At 37.9% G+C, this 15,260-nt stretch overlaps 3 protein-coding genes across 3 annotated transcripts; all 3 read right to left on the bottom strand.

Annotated features, from left to right (window-relative positions):
* Nucleotides 1-699: 699 nt before the first annotated feature.
* LOC119995811 (mechanosensitive ion channel protein 10-like) lies at nt 700-4,885 on the bottom strand. Its single transcript, XM_038842260.1, has 7 exons — nt 4,474-4,885; nt 4,064-4,285; nt 2,179-3,682; nt 1,966-2,086; nt 1,569-1,862; nt 1,278-1,480; nt 700-1,149 (listed from the first exon to the last, which is right to left on the bottom strand). The coding sequence occupies exons 3-7, from the start codon at nt 3,669-3,671 to the stop codon at nt 906-908; spliced, it is 2,355 nt and encodes a 784-aa protein (XP_038698188.1). The 5' UTR covers nt 3,672-3,682; nt 4,064-4,285; nt 4,474-4,885; the 3' UTR covers nt 700-905.
* Nucleotides 4,886-5,083: 198 nt separating this feature from the next.
* Nucleotides 5,084-8,601, bottom strand: LOC119996306 (serine/threonine-protein kinase STY46-like). Its single transcript, XM_038842890.1, has 9 exons — nt 8,529-8,601; nt 8,214-8,434; nt 7,795-8,106; nt 6,375-7,028; nt 6,102-6,279; nt 6,049-6,053; nt 5,875-5,958; nt 5,312-5,371; nt 5,084-5,194 (listed from the first exon to the last, which is right to left on the bottom strand). Exons 1-9 carry the CDS (start codon nt 8,599-8,601, stop codon nt 5,084-5,086), a joined length of 1,698 nt encoding a protein of 565 aa, XP_038698818.1.
* Nucleotides 8,602-11,758: 3,157 nt separating this feature from the next.
* LOC119996310 (protein BIG GRAIN 1-like A) lies at nt 11,759-13,392 on the bottom strand. Its single transcript, XM_038842897.1, has one exon. The coding sequence runs from the start codon at nt 13,227-13,229 to the stop codon at nt 11,865-11,867; it is 1,365 nt and encodes a 454-aa protein (XP_038698825.1). The 5' UTR covers nt 13,230-13,392; the 3' UTR covers nt 11,759-11,864.
* Nucleotides 13,393-15,260: the final 1,868 nt, after the last annotated feature.

Raw genomic sequence — 15,260 nt, 5'->3', positions numbered from 1 at the left:
ATCGATCTCCCCCAAATTTCAGAACCGCAATATCGTGCACTAAATATTTATCACTAAAACACATCAGGAAAAAAAAAAACCGATAATCAAGAAGTATTGACATATTGATGAAATCTATATTTTGAGTGATGAAAACCTGAATCAAAACCTTATTCAACACAAAAACAAAAATTGTATACACTAGCGGCTAGCGCCATATAAATTTTAACAAAAAAGAAGACTAGAGGAATGGGCCAGGCCTGATATGGAGATCAAGCCATGATGCAGTTTTTAAAACAGGCGTCCAGTGAGGACTAAGCCCGGCCCAAAGGCTTAAAATGCTTGTCAGTCCAAGCCTGAAGTAAAACTGGGCTTAGAAATCTCGAGTTGGGCCAGGCCCGATATGGAGATTCAAGCGAGGACACATTTTTTGATTCTTAAAACAGACGTCCAGCGATGACTAATCCCGGCCCAAGTGCTTAAAATGCTTGTTCATCCAAGCCTGTAGGAAAACCGTGTTACTGTTATCTATGGAGATTTCTAAAAATGACCTGATAACTGATTTGTGAATTGGGCCTAAAAGCCTCTCTCTTTTGGGGAGCCCATATAAAAAAGCAAGTCGTCTCCAACGGGCCTTTCAGCCCATGATCCACTATACTTAGCTTAACACGTAACAGATTCTCGTTTCAAAATTCAAATATCGAACATTCACCCGTTGAATCATTCCAAATTTCCAAATCATCATCATAACAATGACTGAGGTTGAGAGAATTAGAGACAGACAGACAGACAGACAGACCGACAGACAGGCAGGCATCCTAACTTGAGTGACCAATAAGTATATTATTCGATGACCAATACCAAAAACACAAAAGGGAAGAATCAACACACTTGCTTAGCAGTAAGCAAACCCAACTCTTCAACCATCAGGAACCAATGTGGTTGAGATGAACTTGTTGTGGGAGGAGATAGTACTTTATGTTCAGTTCTTCAAAGATTCTCTTTATTTCAAGCACCAGTTCAGTCCTCCTCTTGTTCTTCTCTCCAAAGTTCTGGAAGTTCATGGTATGGTTAGGGTAGAGAGCCATCTTTATCTTGTTCACATTCTCAATTTCCTTCACTACAAGACCATGTTCAGGATGCCAATGGTGGGGATTTTGCTCAAAGTGCCTGAAAACAAGAATCAAAAAGAGGCTCGTCAATAACAATGACTACTTTCCGCCGGGTTACGGCAATATGCAATTCATAAATGACAGGTTCAAACCACAAAAACACCCTCTCCCCATTGATCCACTTACTTCTTAATTCTCTCTTTCAGCAACCCAATCTTCTCAAATGGAGTCGAAAAATCGATCGAGAACTCCACGGTGTCACCCATATCCGGGCTTCTGTAATAGTTGCTGATAGGCTTTGTGGCCAAAACTGCATTTGGATAGTATATCTTCTCATTATCAAGCTTCAAGAAAACTGTGTTTATGAGGTTCATTTCTTCAACCAACAACTGCATGCCAGGATGCCATTTACATAACAGAGTTAGCAAAGACTTCATAGCAAACATAACAACATGAGATGCGTTTTCAAAGACTTACTGCAACACCATCAATAACACAACGATCGCCAACATCGAATGGATGCATCACAAAAACAAACATAATGCCTTCAAATACAGTCTTGCAGGTGTTACCAAACATAAAGGCTAACACTGCAATCTGAGCTATGATGACACCGAGCACTTTCCTTGTTGCAATTTCCATCAAGAGAAGCCACACAATAATGGCCACAACAACCACAACGACGCATAGTAGAGTGTTCAACTGCTTTACTGCTGTTTTAGTGTCACATAAGGCATGTCCGAGAGCCTTTCGGCTTTTGTATACCATAACCTTCACAAGATAACATAATAAATCATTGGATTCGTCATGCTAAATAATACACATTCATAATCTTGACTTGCTTTGTATTGTGCTGAACTGTTAATAACCTTACCACCCAATCCGTGAGAGATTTTCTATCGATTTGCCCCATCTCAGAACCTTCGAGTAGTGGGAACACAAGATCAACCTCCTCCTTAATCATGAATCTTAAGAGGTCTGCCTCCTCAATGTACCTACAGTTAATGCAAAGAAAAATAAGAAAAAAACCATACAGCAAGACAATGTAAAGAACAATTACGTATCCAGCAAAAATAAGAGGCATTACTTGCTTCCAGGCTGAGCAACATTTCTGAAAATGTTATAAGCGGCCGCTATAGCTTCCATTTCATTGGTGATCTCCTTATCTGCATGTTCACCTCCTCCATGAACACTTTCATCAATCGTTTGGGAGATAGTGGACAGCCCTGAACTGGATACTGCATCTATCAACACTTTCATGGTCCAAGCAGAAACCTTCTCTCGCTTCATCTGATGAACCTTTCCCATGTCAATCACCTTTTTTTCCTTAACGCCTTTTACCTTTTTAGTACTTCTGAAACTCACCTGGCCAAAGCTAGGTGCTCGACCCACCATTTCAGCCTCCTCGATTAATGGAGGGCCCGAAAGTGTCTGCAGAACATACTGGTGAAATACAGATTCTTGGATTCTATCAAAGAACGTATGGACATGAAATTTAGATGCCAAGATCTTTAGGAATAAAGTTTTAATCAGCCACAAAAGTGCACTAATGCTAAGAGAGACCAGAGTCCAGCTTACAAAACGTAGAACTTTGTTGGCAGTTTTGGATCGCTTGACTCCATGATCAAACAATAAGACCCAAGTAAGTAGAATTAAGAACAACCATATGAAGATCTGAACATTCTTCTTCAAACCGTGAACAAAGTAGAGCACCTTCTTCTTAAGTAAAAAGTTCCTCTCAATAAAGAACACCACAATGTTCATAAACCAATTAGTAACCAGCACGCCAGAAAATGTCACCAGCACAAGCAGACACCATTTCCAAATCTCCAAGCCCCAAATAGGAGCCTTTTTCAATTTGTCAACTTTCAAGCTAGCCACCAAGCACCCCAAGATGCACAGAAAAGCAACCCATTGCAGCATGAGCTTAGCCCTCACTTTCTTGCGCTTCCCTTTATGCAACTCAATCTCCCTGTAAATCTCCTCATCATCCTCGCTTTCTTCTTCTTCTTCATCTTCTTCTTCTTCTTCATCTCCTCTCTCAGATGCCATTGACATTGTTTTCTGGTTGATAGAGTTCGTCCTGGAATTTGTTCTCCTAATACTACAGCCTGACTTGATACTTACCGATCCTTTACTCAACATATTCCTACGAGATGAACCCATGCCAAATTGTTCTTGCAAAATTAAACTCTCTTCCTCAAGTATAGCAGAATCAATGTGATATAGTTGTTCACCAAATCTTGACTTGGGTTTTGAGTACAGCGACCTGTTAAAAGTCCTCCTCCGCGTAAGGGTTTCAGGAGTGGGGATTTGAGGAGGCTTGTCAAACCTTGCACTCTCTGATGACGGGAAGCTGACATGAATTGAATTTGCAGCTGACTCTTTGTGGGTTGACATAATTGAATTAGGAGCCAAAGCTTCAGGATCCTTGGAAGAAGGTTCTCTAATGGTTTTGGTGTCTACGTTGGCCTTTATGGTCTCTTCGCTTGAAACTGTTATCACCACCTCCCCATTACTACCTTTCTTCTCTGCCATGCTACTTTCCATGCCTCGAGTAACTTTCTCTTTGACGTCCATTGAAGCAGATCCTAGAACAATAAGAAACACTTAGTATGCATATATGCAAGAATAACCAATGCCAAGTCTCTATAGTCTATAACCTCATTATTTTGTTCTTAAAAGGACCTAGAAACTTATTTACTAATGTTCTAATTGATATACTCGCAATGGCATCCCTGGTAAACATTTTTCATGAACAAGCCTCCCATAATGGGCGGGATAAAAGCCAAGCAGGATGTATGCAGACCTTACCCCACATAATATGCAAAGACTGCTTTTAGGAATTGAACTTATGAGTTATGACCCATAGTTGTACCCCTACAACTCTACCACTCTACCAATGACATTCTCTAATAGTTATCAAAAAATTATGAAGTACAGAACAATACGAAAGTTTGACCGCCACATACCTGCAACCTTCAATCAAAACTACCTTGTTCTTGCGAGGAAGGCCTACCAAAGACAATATAATTGAAGAAGAAAGAAAGAGTGAAGTGAACAAAGAGAAAGATGAAGCTAGTGTTATGCCATAACATTAATGACATTGCCCTTTTATATTCTTCAGATTGTGGACAGCAAAAAAGACATCTGAGTAATGAGAGTCTTGGACTTACGCCTTGCACGCATGTGATCTACATACATCAATACATGATACATCAGATCCACAGACAGACGGTATGGAAGTCATAAAAAAAAAGGACACAGAAACGTTATTATTTTCAAAACTCAAGACTAGAAAAATGTAGGAAATTTAACCAAAATCACTTTTAGGATCTATCGTACTATTAAATCATATACTAATGGGCACAAAATATTTGACCTCTTGCATGTTTAATCAACTAAGTAGAGTCTTCTTTCAAGAACATTGTAGGTTGTGCTTGCGATCTACGAGTCCCTGACTTTCTGAGACAACAAACGTGGAATTGTAACGGTGACCCCGTCGTATGTCGTTGACCCATTTCACGCCATTTTAGGTTCTCAAAAGACAAAGTACTACGGCCAAGGAAACAATATGCTCGATTGCTCAATAATTAACTCAATAATTGATACAAATTTCTTTTTTAGAGTGAGTTGGAGCATCAATTTTATACACATAATCCGATAACATAATTAAAATATGTTAACATAAATAATTAAGAGGATCTGCGTGACATCTTTCTTGAGTGTTCATCACATGGACGAGCGAGTTTATCCATGAAAAGGAATGCGAGGAATCAACAATAATACAAAATAAACGTCATGCCAATAACGTTTAAAAATATATATATTCTTTTTTCAAAATTGTGCTGACAGTAAGGTGGATGGCTTCTGATGCAAAATGCGGGGATACCAACTCAAAATAATACATGGGACAAACGTCGAACACCTTGTGTGCTTGTTAATATGAACCAGATTAAGACAACAATAACATTAAACCGTAAACAACATATTCATATCCAGTTGGTACTATCGCAGCAACATCGTTGAAAATCCCACCATTGGCCACGGTACACCATTAAAGCACATTCAGAAAGCAAGAATATAGCAAGAGCTTCAATGAACTATGTCTATCACAATTAAAGATAATAAAAAGAAAGAAAACTTCCCTTCACCAAAATGGCCAGATTAGTAAATAAGGACTGTTTCCCTGTTCATCAAAAGACGAAACACTTTTCAACCTTCACGGTCTTCATCTGGATTTTGCTTGTGACGTTCAGAAGGACGACCCAAGACGAAATCTGTTTTTTTCATTAGAATAATAGATCTGTTTTCTGTGGGCTTGAGAGGCCTACTTGAATGGGCTGAATTGGCCTGCTATATTTGTTTGGGCTGATTACCTAGATTAGTTCCTCTTGGGCCTCTGGCCAGTTTTTTGGGTTTATGAGTTTAGGCCTAGTGTTAGTTTTAACTTTTTATCAGTTTATGGATAGGCCCTAGTGTTAATTAAGGGTCTCATGTAAACCCAAAGGGTTGATTGTAGGTTCGAAACCTCTCATCAATATTTTGGAATTTTGTTTGGGCTGATTACCTAGATTAGTTCCTCTTGGGCCTCTGGCCAGTTTTTTGGGTTTATGAGCTTAGGCCTAGTGTTAGTTTTAACTTTTTCTCAGTTTATGGATAGACCCTAGTGTTAATTAAGGGTCTCATGTAAACCCAAAGGGTTGATTGTAGGTTCGAAACCTCTCATCAATATTTTGGAATCACATTGCTGATGAAAATGTTAGTGAATTTATAGGGAAACTTTCGAAAGGTATAGTGCACGGGACCCAAAATTCACTCCGGAGAGGTTCCCACGATTGAAAAAAGGGGTATCGTGTAGCGAACCCTAATCAAAATGATATCAGAATTTCAAGATTCAAGAACAGAGAAAATAAAGGAAAAAGGCAAAAAAAGATTATCCCTAAAAGGTAAGTACTGCAGCTGAAAAAGATTACACTGACATACTAATGATAAAAATCTAAACAGTACTTTGCTTGAGTCTCTGTTGAATCTTTCTGAGGCTACAAGTGACAGTTGCAAATGATGGTCTAATTGAAGCATCTTGATCCCATGAGATGCTGATGAGATCAATGAGCTCGCCCAGATTGCCTTCATGATCCTTAGGAAGTGCAGGCCTAAGCTTACCCTCTCCAACTTCCATGGCAATCTGATTTACAATCAGAAGAAAATAAAATAAGTCATTTAACTATCAGAACTGACATGTCCATGAAGGAGAGAATTCTTGAAAACTAGAATCAGTACCTTGGCCGGACCGAAATCAGTCTCGATATACGGATATTCACCGGTTATGAGCTCATTGAGTATAATAGAAAAACTGTATACATCACATTTTTCACCATAAGGCTCGCAACAAATCACCTCTGGCGCCATGTACACATATGTTCCTGTTTCGCCGGTAAGTGCCTTCTCATCATCGGTCAAGAACCTGGCATGGCCAAAATCTGCTACTCTAACATGCAGGGAATCATCCAAAAATATGTTACTAGGCTTCAAGTCGCGATGAACGACCTTTGGTTTCTGTTCATGGAGATACTGCATTGCTTGAGCAATCTCCAATGCCTTTGCAATTCTTTCCTTTAATGGAGGAAGTGGAACAACTCTCTCCTTCTGCCGTTTTCCTGGTCCGTGCAGCCAGTCCTTCAATGTCATACCCAATAATTCCGTAACAATCCATCCGTAATTTGGTGGGTCGAGGCATGCGCCCATTAGTTGCAGCACAAAACGATGGCGCTGCTTCGATAAGGTCTCGAGCTCTTGAGCGAAAAATGAGACGCCATTTTCGGTTGAGGTGAAAAAATCAGTGTTTAGGCACTTCACTGCAACATCAAGGCCTCTCCAGATTGCTCTGTAGATTTCTGCTGTACTTCCTTGACCAATCTTCTCTTGCAATTCAATCTACTCAACATGTAACATGTATCCATAAATCTATAGTATGCCAAGCACTTAAGAGTTTGCACATCATAGGTTCATGTTTCTTATGACATTATGAGAGTTTGTCACAACTATTTTGAAGGGATAACCACACCAAGTTTGTCTTTCAACATTCAATATGCGTCTAAACTCATATCGTCAGGCCAGTACGTACAAAAGTGGATTAAACTCGGCCAAATGACATACGACCCGCACACATAGAAGTGAGCTAAACTCAACCGAACGACACCATACAAGTTTATCCTTGGATATTCGACATGAGCCTAAACTCGGATCATCAGACCCGCACGTACAGAAGTTTTCTCACTTAATGACAAGGTAAGTTGGTTTAAATTATAACTCATGGACACAAAGGGTATTACCTGAATTCAGGTACTCAAGCCCGCACACACAAAATTTTTCACTTGATGACAGAATAAGTTGGGCTAAAATTCAGTACATGGCCACAAAGGGTATTGCCTAAACTCATGTCCTAAGGCCCGCACACACAGAAGTGGTCTAAACTCGAGTCGCCAAGCACGCATGCACAAAAGTTTCTCACCTAATGACAAGATAAGTTGGGCTAAAATCTAGCGAATGAGTCCATACGGTTTGGCTCTAGAGAGATTCACATTAAACTATCACCCAAGTGTTTGTCACATTCATGTGATTAAAAAATGAATGTGAAATGGTTAATATACAGAAATGGACTCATAACTCAAAACATTTAAGATTTTTAGGCATAGATTACCTCAAGGGGTTCGATGTACCATCCATTGATCTTGGCTTGATCAATGAGGGATATTAGATTCGGATATTTCTGGTTCACTTGAGTTGGTATATGAGGTGGGGTGGCCATATTCGGACTTGTGTTGCCGTTGACCATATCGGGGGAGAGAAAGTATTGTTGTGGAGGATCCCTATTGAGTATAAGATTCAAGAACCCATTGTCTTGCGCAATCTGAAGAATGTATCTCAGATATTCTTGTGTCCTCTCCATCTTCTTCCTGTACATTATTCGGAGTTCTATCTGCTTCTGTGCTTCCCTTTCAAGCTCCACCACCTTCACCACCCAAACAGACATTATCAATTCCAAAAACAAAAAAAGTCAATTCTCGGAACATATATAAAGGGCCCATTTGAACTTGGGCTTGGGCTAAAACGACATACCTGCTGCTCCAAATGGGCCGAGGATGGCTGACGATGGTGGTCGGGGTTGGGTTGCTGCTGAGTCTTGGAGGCGATCGATCCCATGACCAAGCAATTCTTGATTCCCCGGCAACATCCACCGGAAGAGGAGGCCTTAATATGGTTCCCTTGCTTGAATGTGGAACTCCCAGTCGCGGATTGTCGATAACAAAACAGAGTGATTTTCTTATGTTGATTTGTCCCTGTAGAGATCATGATATTGAGATCAGATATGCCTTAATTGATGTTAATTAGTATTATCTGTAATACTAATTATATATATATACACACACACACATAGTAGCATAGGACAACTGGGGGCGGATTTCATGATGAGTACTACGCAGATATGATGATTAACAGGCGGCATTTGCCGTATAGAATGGTAATTGTCGTCTTTGTTTTTGTTTAAATTGAGATTTTTGTATGTTGATGGAAACAAAGTTGAAATATTTATTACTAAACTAAAGATGTGATATTCACTATGCTATTGAAATGGGAATACTGCTGCATTATATAAGTTTTCCTTTTGAATATCCGGTATAGGTTAAAATTGGAGTTTGCGCACAAAAATTTCTCACATGATGACGTGATAAATTGGGTCAAAAACTAACACGTGACCACAAATATATTAAAACCGATGAGAAACAAACTGAAGATCTCCCGAATACATGCGGTTTCACTTTCCTCCCTCTCCCTGATCATAAGTCATACGTAGCAGTGTTTGTAAAATGGAAAATATCATTTTCTCTCTTTGAATCGTCACTTTAATTAGACTTTATAGGAGAAAAGAAAAGCTGAGAACAATATTCTGATGGTTTCCCACCTCGGGATCGCAAACTCAGTTAAGATCTGTCTTCTACTTGCAAAGCAAAAGTGAATATTACACCAGACCATGCATATGAGGGTTGCAACTTTTTTAGCCTTGTCTTTTTAATTTATTGAAATTGCTGGGCCAACACAATACAAGGATTTTTAATTATAGAAAATTGAACACCCTCTCTCAAGTCTCAATCTCAACACTTCATAATTTACGTGGTTACTCGATAAAAAAAAAATTTAAAAAAACTCTCTAATGTTTAGTGCATATAAAGAATCAAAACTACCTAGGAAACCCTTAATTAAATTGTAATGAAACATTACTAAAATTCATACTAACACAACATATCAATCCGCATGCGTGCGGGACGGATGGGAAATTTAAATACCCGAGATTTACTACATAGGTCGGAGTCCAATACAACCATAAAAATAATAATAATAATAATAAAGATCATATTTGAGATCTTAAAATTTGATTTGATCCTCAATTAATATGGAGTGTTGGATTTTAAGTGGGCTCCACATATACATTTGTAATCAATGGTTATATCAATATCATATAGATTTGGGAATAAAATGGAGATTTTATTTTGAGTAGATTGGACCATTACCCTACAAATAAAGAAGGAGATGAACATTATGATTGTGATTGAAGTTATATGTATATATATATATATATATGTAATACTAATGTGGTCGTGTCTTGAAGAGATATAGGGTCAACGCCTAGGCAATTAGATTAGGGTTGTCTCTTCAACAAAATCACTTCACCCCACGAACATATTATTCCTCTATCATCATGGCTAGCAACTCTTCCACCTCATATTTTGTACGGAATCCCTACACCTAGGATGATTAATGGAAGAATCATCCTACCTTACATACTTAATCCCGACCTCATCTTGCAAATTAATTGTACACATATATATATAGTTATATACATTAATGCACCGAACTGTAAAGTAACCTATAGTCCATGCGAATCTATATATATATATACAAATTATATAGTTAATGAACCAACCACCCACTACGAACTAAATATGGTTAGTTTTGGCTTTGTTTCCAAGTCTTCAATCATATGGGTGGCGTTAAAATTTGAATATATGTACAAAGTGGGATTATTTTAAGTTGGAAGTACCAACCCATTTCATACCACAAAACTCCCTGCATGCTAGCTCGTCACGTACTAGTTATATATTTGGTTTATCAATATATTTATAGGCCATGATTAGGGTCTACTAACAAGGAACCTTCATAGAGTTCATTTTATATTTGTTCATGGTGTTTTAAAAATCTGTTTGTGCTCTAGCTAGCATGGTGAACTAATGTTTTAATGAACTACCTACAATAATATATATATATATATATATATATGTAGTTCAAGCCGCTTAATAATCATTGCTCCTAATAAAACAATATATTTTTCTTCATTTTCTCCCATGTTCAAGCTCAATTCAATATAAAGTCACTATTATGTGTGTGGTTCCATTAATTATATTGTTGAAAATTTTGTTATTCTAAATTATTATTTTTTTGCATGGAAATCTTATATATACTTAACAATTTAATTAAATAATTGTGGAATTGCATATATGCCAATATTGCTGGTTGTGAATATATATGCAACTTTGTAAGTTATTATACTTCATAAGATCAAATTGATTAATTATAACCCTGTGTTTTTAAGCTTAATTTCCTCGACAATATTGATTTATTGTTTGATCTTATACTAAACAAAAATTGGTAAGGTATAAAAGTTTGGTAACAAATAATATATATTATATATTTATGAAAAAAAAATTGGCATCTTTAAGGACGACCTATAGGATGGTCCGAACCACCCAACCATCATCATTAACACCTATTAGCCCACAACTGTTGACTAGCTTCACCAGTTACACAAAAAGTAAATGGTGCAATTCATAAGGAGTTATTGGGTCGTCCCTCACACAATTAAAAACTAGGGTTTTAAACATCTACAGTTGGGTTTGGTGAGACTCGAGCCCCCCGGCTTTAGCCTGCAACCCATGCGTGTCAGACAAATATATGTTAATTTCACATGCAGAGTATGAATCAAACCCAGAACGTTGAAAGGGGAGAGTCTATCTTGTAACCATTAGAGGTTTTGAGTTGATATTCGTATTTAGTACATATATATACCTTGTTCGTGAAATGAGTAAGCATATAGATATAGTGATATAGTGTATGCTTTGCTTGTCTTGGTTGTAGGGAGAGGAATGTGGATACTATTTCAAATATAACAAGCTAGCTGGGAGGGCCAATGCAAATACCAAATACCCAGTCAGTCTCAAAGAGAAACCAAGAAAGCAAAGCAAATTAAAGACTTTCACTTTCTCTATTCCCATGGAAGAAGATCTGCCTTTGCCTTTACCATCACATCCTCTCTCTCTCTCTCTCTCTCTCTCTCACAGTTTGCTTGTTATTACGATCTCGAATCTTTCATTTTCCATCGACTCTTTTTCTTTCTATTGCTTTCTTTTATCTCTTTCTTTCTATCAAAACAATATTGTCTGTGTCTGTCAGTAATACCTCTCTAGTTCCCCATCATTCACTTTCTTCACTATTTCTTTTGAATCTGCGGCACTAACAACATGGGTTTTGACAGATTTTATCAGGACCAGTCAGTAATCCAAAGACCAAAAACCCATAAAGCACCAACATTGAAGAATGGACAGTTTTGATTTACTCGACCAGTTATCATGTTAAAATTTTGGACAATTTCTATTAATCAAAACTGGGAAACAATATTGAAAATTTGATTCTATACCATCACCATGTGAACAAAAACTACATTATCAAGCCATTAGCGATGGCGTGATTAGTATTAACATGAGTAGTTTCATAGACGGGCAACTCTTGCATGTACCTCTCTTTACCAATTGTTGAAAGATGATCAAGCTCGAACAAATCCGAACTCGAATAACTTGCAGCATCATCATCTTCTTCTTCATCTTCATCGTAATCAACATTGCGATTTCTTTGACAGTCTCTCATGATTGAGTCATTCTTCCTGTGATTTGGGCGACGATACTCTTTCAAGAACTCTCGCGCAATCTCTTCTACTCTCCTGCTCTTCTCCATCACATGTACTTTGTTCTCGTCTTCGCCTTTCGTCGTCTGTGATTTCCCGATTTTCCAAGCAGTGGGGACTGAAACAGACATTAGATTCCCATCCTCTTGCCCTGGATATACTTGTTTGTGGCCACAGGGCCTGCAATCTTCGTCTACGATCACACTTACTGGGTAAAATGTGACATTCCTCTTGACCCCATTTCTCAATTTCTCCCTTGTAGATGGTGAATTCTTACTCAAGCACGATCTCGAAAACGATGATGCCGAGGAACATGTCGATTCTTGGCCTGAATTTGGTTTTCTCTCCTTAGCAGAAGACGAAGAATTCTTGGATTTCTTTGTGTGCCCTGAAGTGAAAATAGAGTTGATGAAATTTGCGAGTTTACCACCAGGAGAAATTGGTTGCTTCACCTTCTTTAGATTGCTGTAAATCTTCAAGGCCCTTGATAGCTTCGGAGTGTGCTCTGTAGAAGAAGTGTAGTTGTAATCGTCGAGCATATGAAACTCACTCTGGTTATGGAACAGAGACTTCTCTGTTCTCCCTGTTTTCTTCTCTGTTTTCTCTGGTCGAGAAGCAGCAACACTTGTCCTTACAGGTTTTGGCTTTGGAATTGAGGAATCCGAGGAGACTTTTGATCTGGTACCATAGATGGAATCTGTGTCGGATGACCACAAGCCACCAGAGCTTGAATCTGAAGAGCTCGAATTAGAGCTGCAAAACAAAACATCTGGGTCGTAATCACTGTCACGATGCGATTTCTTCTCAAATTCAGACAAATATTGTCTTCTTTGAGTGTTGGCCTTCTCTGTCACTTTCTTTTCCATCCATTTTTCGATCAAACAAGCCCGACGAAGAGTCGAAATCCCCTCTTCTTCGATTGAGACTCTGTTGCATTTGGGGATACTGTTTTTGCTCTGTTTCTTCGTCATTGTTTCTCTGTAGAACTTCAAATCTTCATGCTTGGTGTCTCCTTCGTCAATTGAACGGTAAATCTCATCAAGGAGAGATGAAGAGAAAGATGGGTTTTTCTTCTCACGCTTGAACTGATCTTCCATTCGGGTCTTCTCCCACGTATACATATTTTCCAGGAAAATTTTGCAGAGAAGGAAGAGAGAGAGAGAGAGGCTGAAAAGATTCTAGTGAGAGAAGAGAGGCGTGTACAAATTGAACAAATATGAGCAATTTGATGAGGTTCTAGAAAGAGAAAGAGGCGGAGAGAGAAGGAGTAATGAGAGGTGTAAGGGCACGCCTTGATTTGAAGAGAAGGTGAACAGAAGAGGGGACGCTTTATAAAGGGTGTTGGCTCATGCGCAATGCCAGCTTGGCAGGTGCTGACATGGCGTTAATTGGCTCCCATTTCTTCCGAAATTGCCCCTGAGTTAAGCAGGAGATTTTGCCTTATTCCTCGGAATTCGAATTTTGTAACCGTTGGATCAAGGCGACGAGCCATCATAGTATAAAAGTCTCCTAATTACTAATTCAAGGAAAACAAACAGCAGTAATGGAGTCATGGTGGTGGGGTCCATGTGTTGGTCTCCAATGTTTAGATGTCTTGTGTTTCAGTGTAGACAGTAATTTTGGGTGGCAGACACCGTATTATATTGTTAAGCAATTCCTTCTAAATGTTCTTTTTATCTAAGAAACGACATTAATACAAAATTATGAATTTATACTTTTGCACATTCGATATCGACCTAAACTTTAAACGAAAGGCCAACGCACATAATTTCTTACCTTTATACAAAGCCCAGCACGTAGACACAATGATATTGTTTCCTGTGAGAATTGAACCTAACACCTCCCGAATCTATATAGTTTGACCCAATAGAGATTTACTAACTAAGCTATCGTCGATGTGTTTTTCTTATAAATGTTGGATACATGCATGTATATGTATATGGTCATCTACCCAAATATTAAAAAATAAATAAGTTTTAGTTAAGATATTTGAAAGGAATCATACCATATAATACTAGCCAACACATAAAATTTGAAAGATATCGATAAGAAGTGACAGCATTATTATTAATTTCCTTGTATTTTTTCTGTGTATCGATTCGATTCGTATTTTTTAGGAGTACCAATGAATGATTATGATCTTTGTATAATGTATTCTTTTTTGTTGGTAGGTATATATAACTATATAAGCATGCATTTTATATATAAGGTATAATGGTGTGTATATATATATACATATAAGCATTTATTAACCTAGCTATAGTACTGGACAAGTGAGCGTGAAAGATTGAATCAAACTTGGGATTATAGGTGTATTATAATTAGAATTCAATGATTGGGCAGGTTGAGGAGAATATATGTATATATATATATATATGATGATAATGCAACAATCTTGTGTCAACTGAATTGGAAATTAAATGGAACAGCTTCCTAACAATTCTTCCAATATATTGATCTATATAACACAATTGTCTTGCAAAATCATGCATTGTCAATACATATACTGACCTTGATTGTATACTTACATGAGTTTCTGGGGTCCCATGCATTAGGCTCTGCAACACATGAACTTTCGAATTTGAAAGTTGTACAAGAAGCTCCATTACCGAAGACTATAATAGAGATGACAGTTTTAAAGCTGCAATAATGTGATTAAAAGATGGTCTGGTAATCATGGAATACTGGGTTGGATTTAACTTTTAACTAGGGTAACTAATTATATATAGGAGGAGCCTGTAAAATTAAAATCTGCCTTTAATCATGCATAGAATTTAATTGCATGGGAGCCTCCAATTAAATTCTCTCTATGATTCGGATCTCCTCCTCTGCTTCTGTGCATGGTCTTATAGCTACTAGAGTCAAAAGGTTAAGGATATAAACCTTTTAGGGCACATGGTTCTGATCTTTCAAGAATAATTAGGGCCATTGTGTCTCAAGAGTTCCCTTATTTTACTAAAGCAGTTGCTATTGGGTTGAATTTAGCAATTTAAACACAAATGTTGATCGATCTATCAACAAATATTGACCGTTCTATGTTACAGATTTACACATATTTATTTTCTTAAGCCGTTTCCGTAGTACACTTAGACCAAGAAAACATGTTCGTTGTGTTAGAGGTGATTTACATACCTTTATTTATATATCACTTG

The sequence above is a fragment of the Tripterygium wilfordii genome, chromosome 4 (genome assembly GCF_013401445.1).
Source record: "Tripterygium wilfordii isolate XIE 37 chromosome 4, ASM1340144v1, whole genome shotgun sequence".
Classification (NCBI taxonomy): Eukaryota; Viridiplantae; Streptophyta; class Magnoliopsida; order Celastrales; family Celastraceae; genus Tripterygium; species Tripterygium wilfordii.
Note: the sequence above shows the minus strand (reverse complement) of the source record. Positions and strands in the feature narration are given on the sequence as shown.

What these genes read in the sequence shown, in the direction of transcription:
- LOC119996310 (XM_038842897.1), bottom strand. Translation starts at nt 13,229, where the DNA reads ATGTATACGTGGGAGAAGACCCGAATGGAAGATCAGTTCAAGCGTGAG.
- LOC119996306 (XM_038842890.1), bottom strand. Translation starts at nt 8,601, where the DNA reads ATGCCGCCTGTTAATCATCATATCTGCGTAGTACTCATCATGAAATCC. An exon ending in CGGCCCATTTGGAGCAGCAG is followed by an intron (nt 8,107 to 8,213) that starts GTATGTCGTTTT and finishes TGGGTGGTGAAG; the next exon opens with GTGGTGGAGCTTGAAAGGGA. An exon ending in GTGCACTATACCTTTCGAAA is followed by an intron (nt 5,372 to 5,874) that starts GTTTCCCTATAA and finishes TGAAAAAAACAG; the next exon opens with ATTTCGTCTTGGGTCGTCCT.
- LOC119995811 (XM_038842260.1), bottom strand. Translation starts at nt 3,671, where the DNA reads ATGGACGTCAAAGAGAAAGTTACTCGAGGCATGGAAAGTAGCATGGCA. An exon ending in GTTGCTCAGCCTGGAAGCAA is followed by an intron (nt 2,087 to 2,178) that starts GTAATGCCTCTT and finishes CATTAACTGTAG; the next exon opens with GTACATTGAGGAGGCAGACC. An exon ending in AATCTCTCACGGATTGGGTG is followed by an intron (nt 1,863 to 1,965) that starts GTAAGGTTATTA and finishes TATCTTGTGAAG; the next exon opens with GTTATGGTATACAAAAGCCG.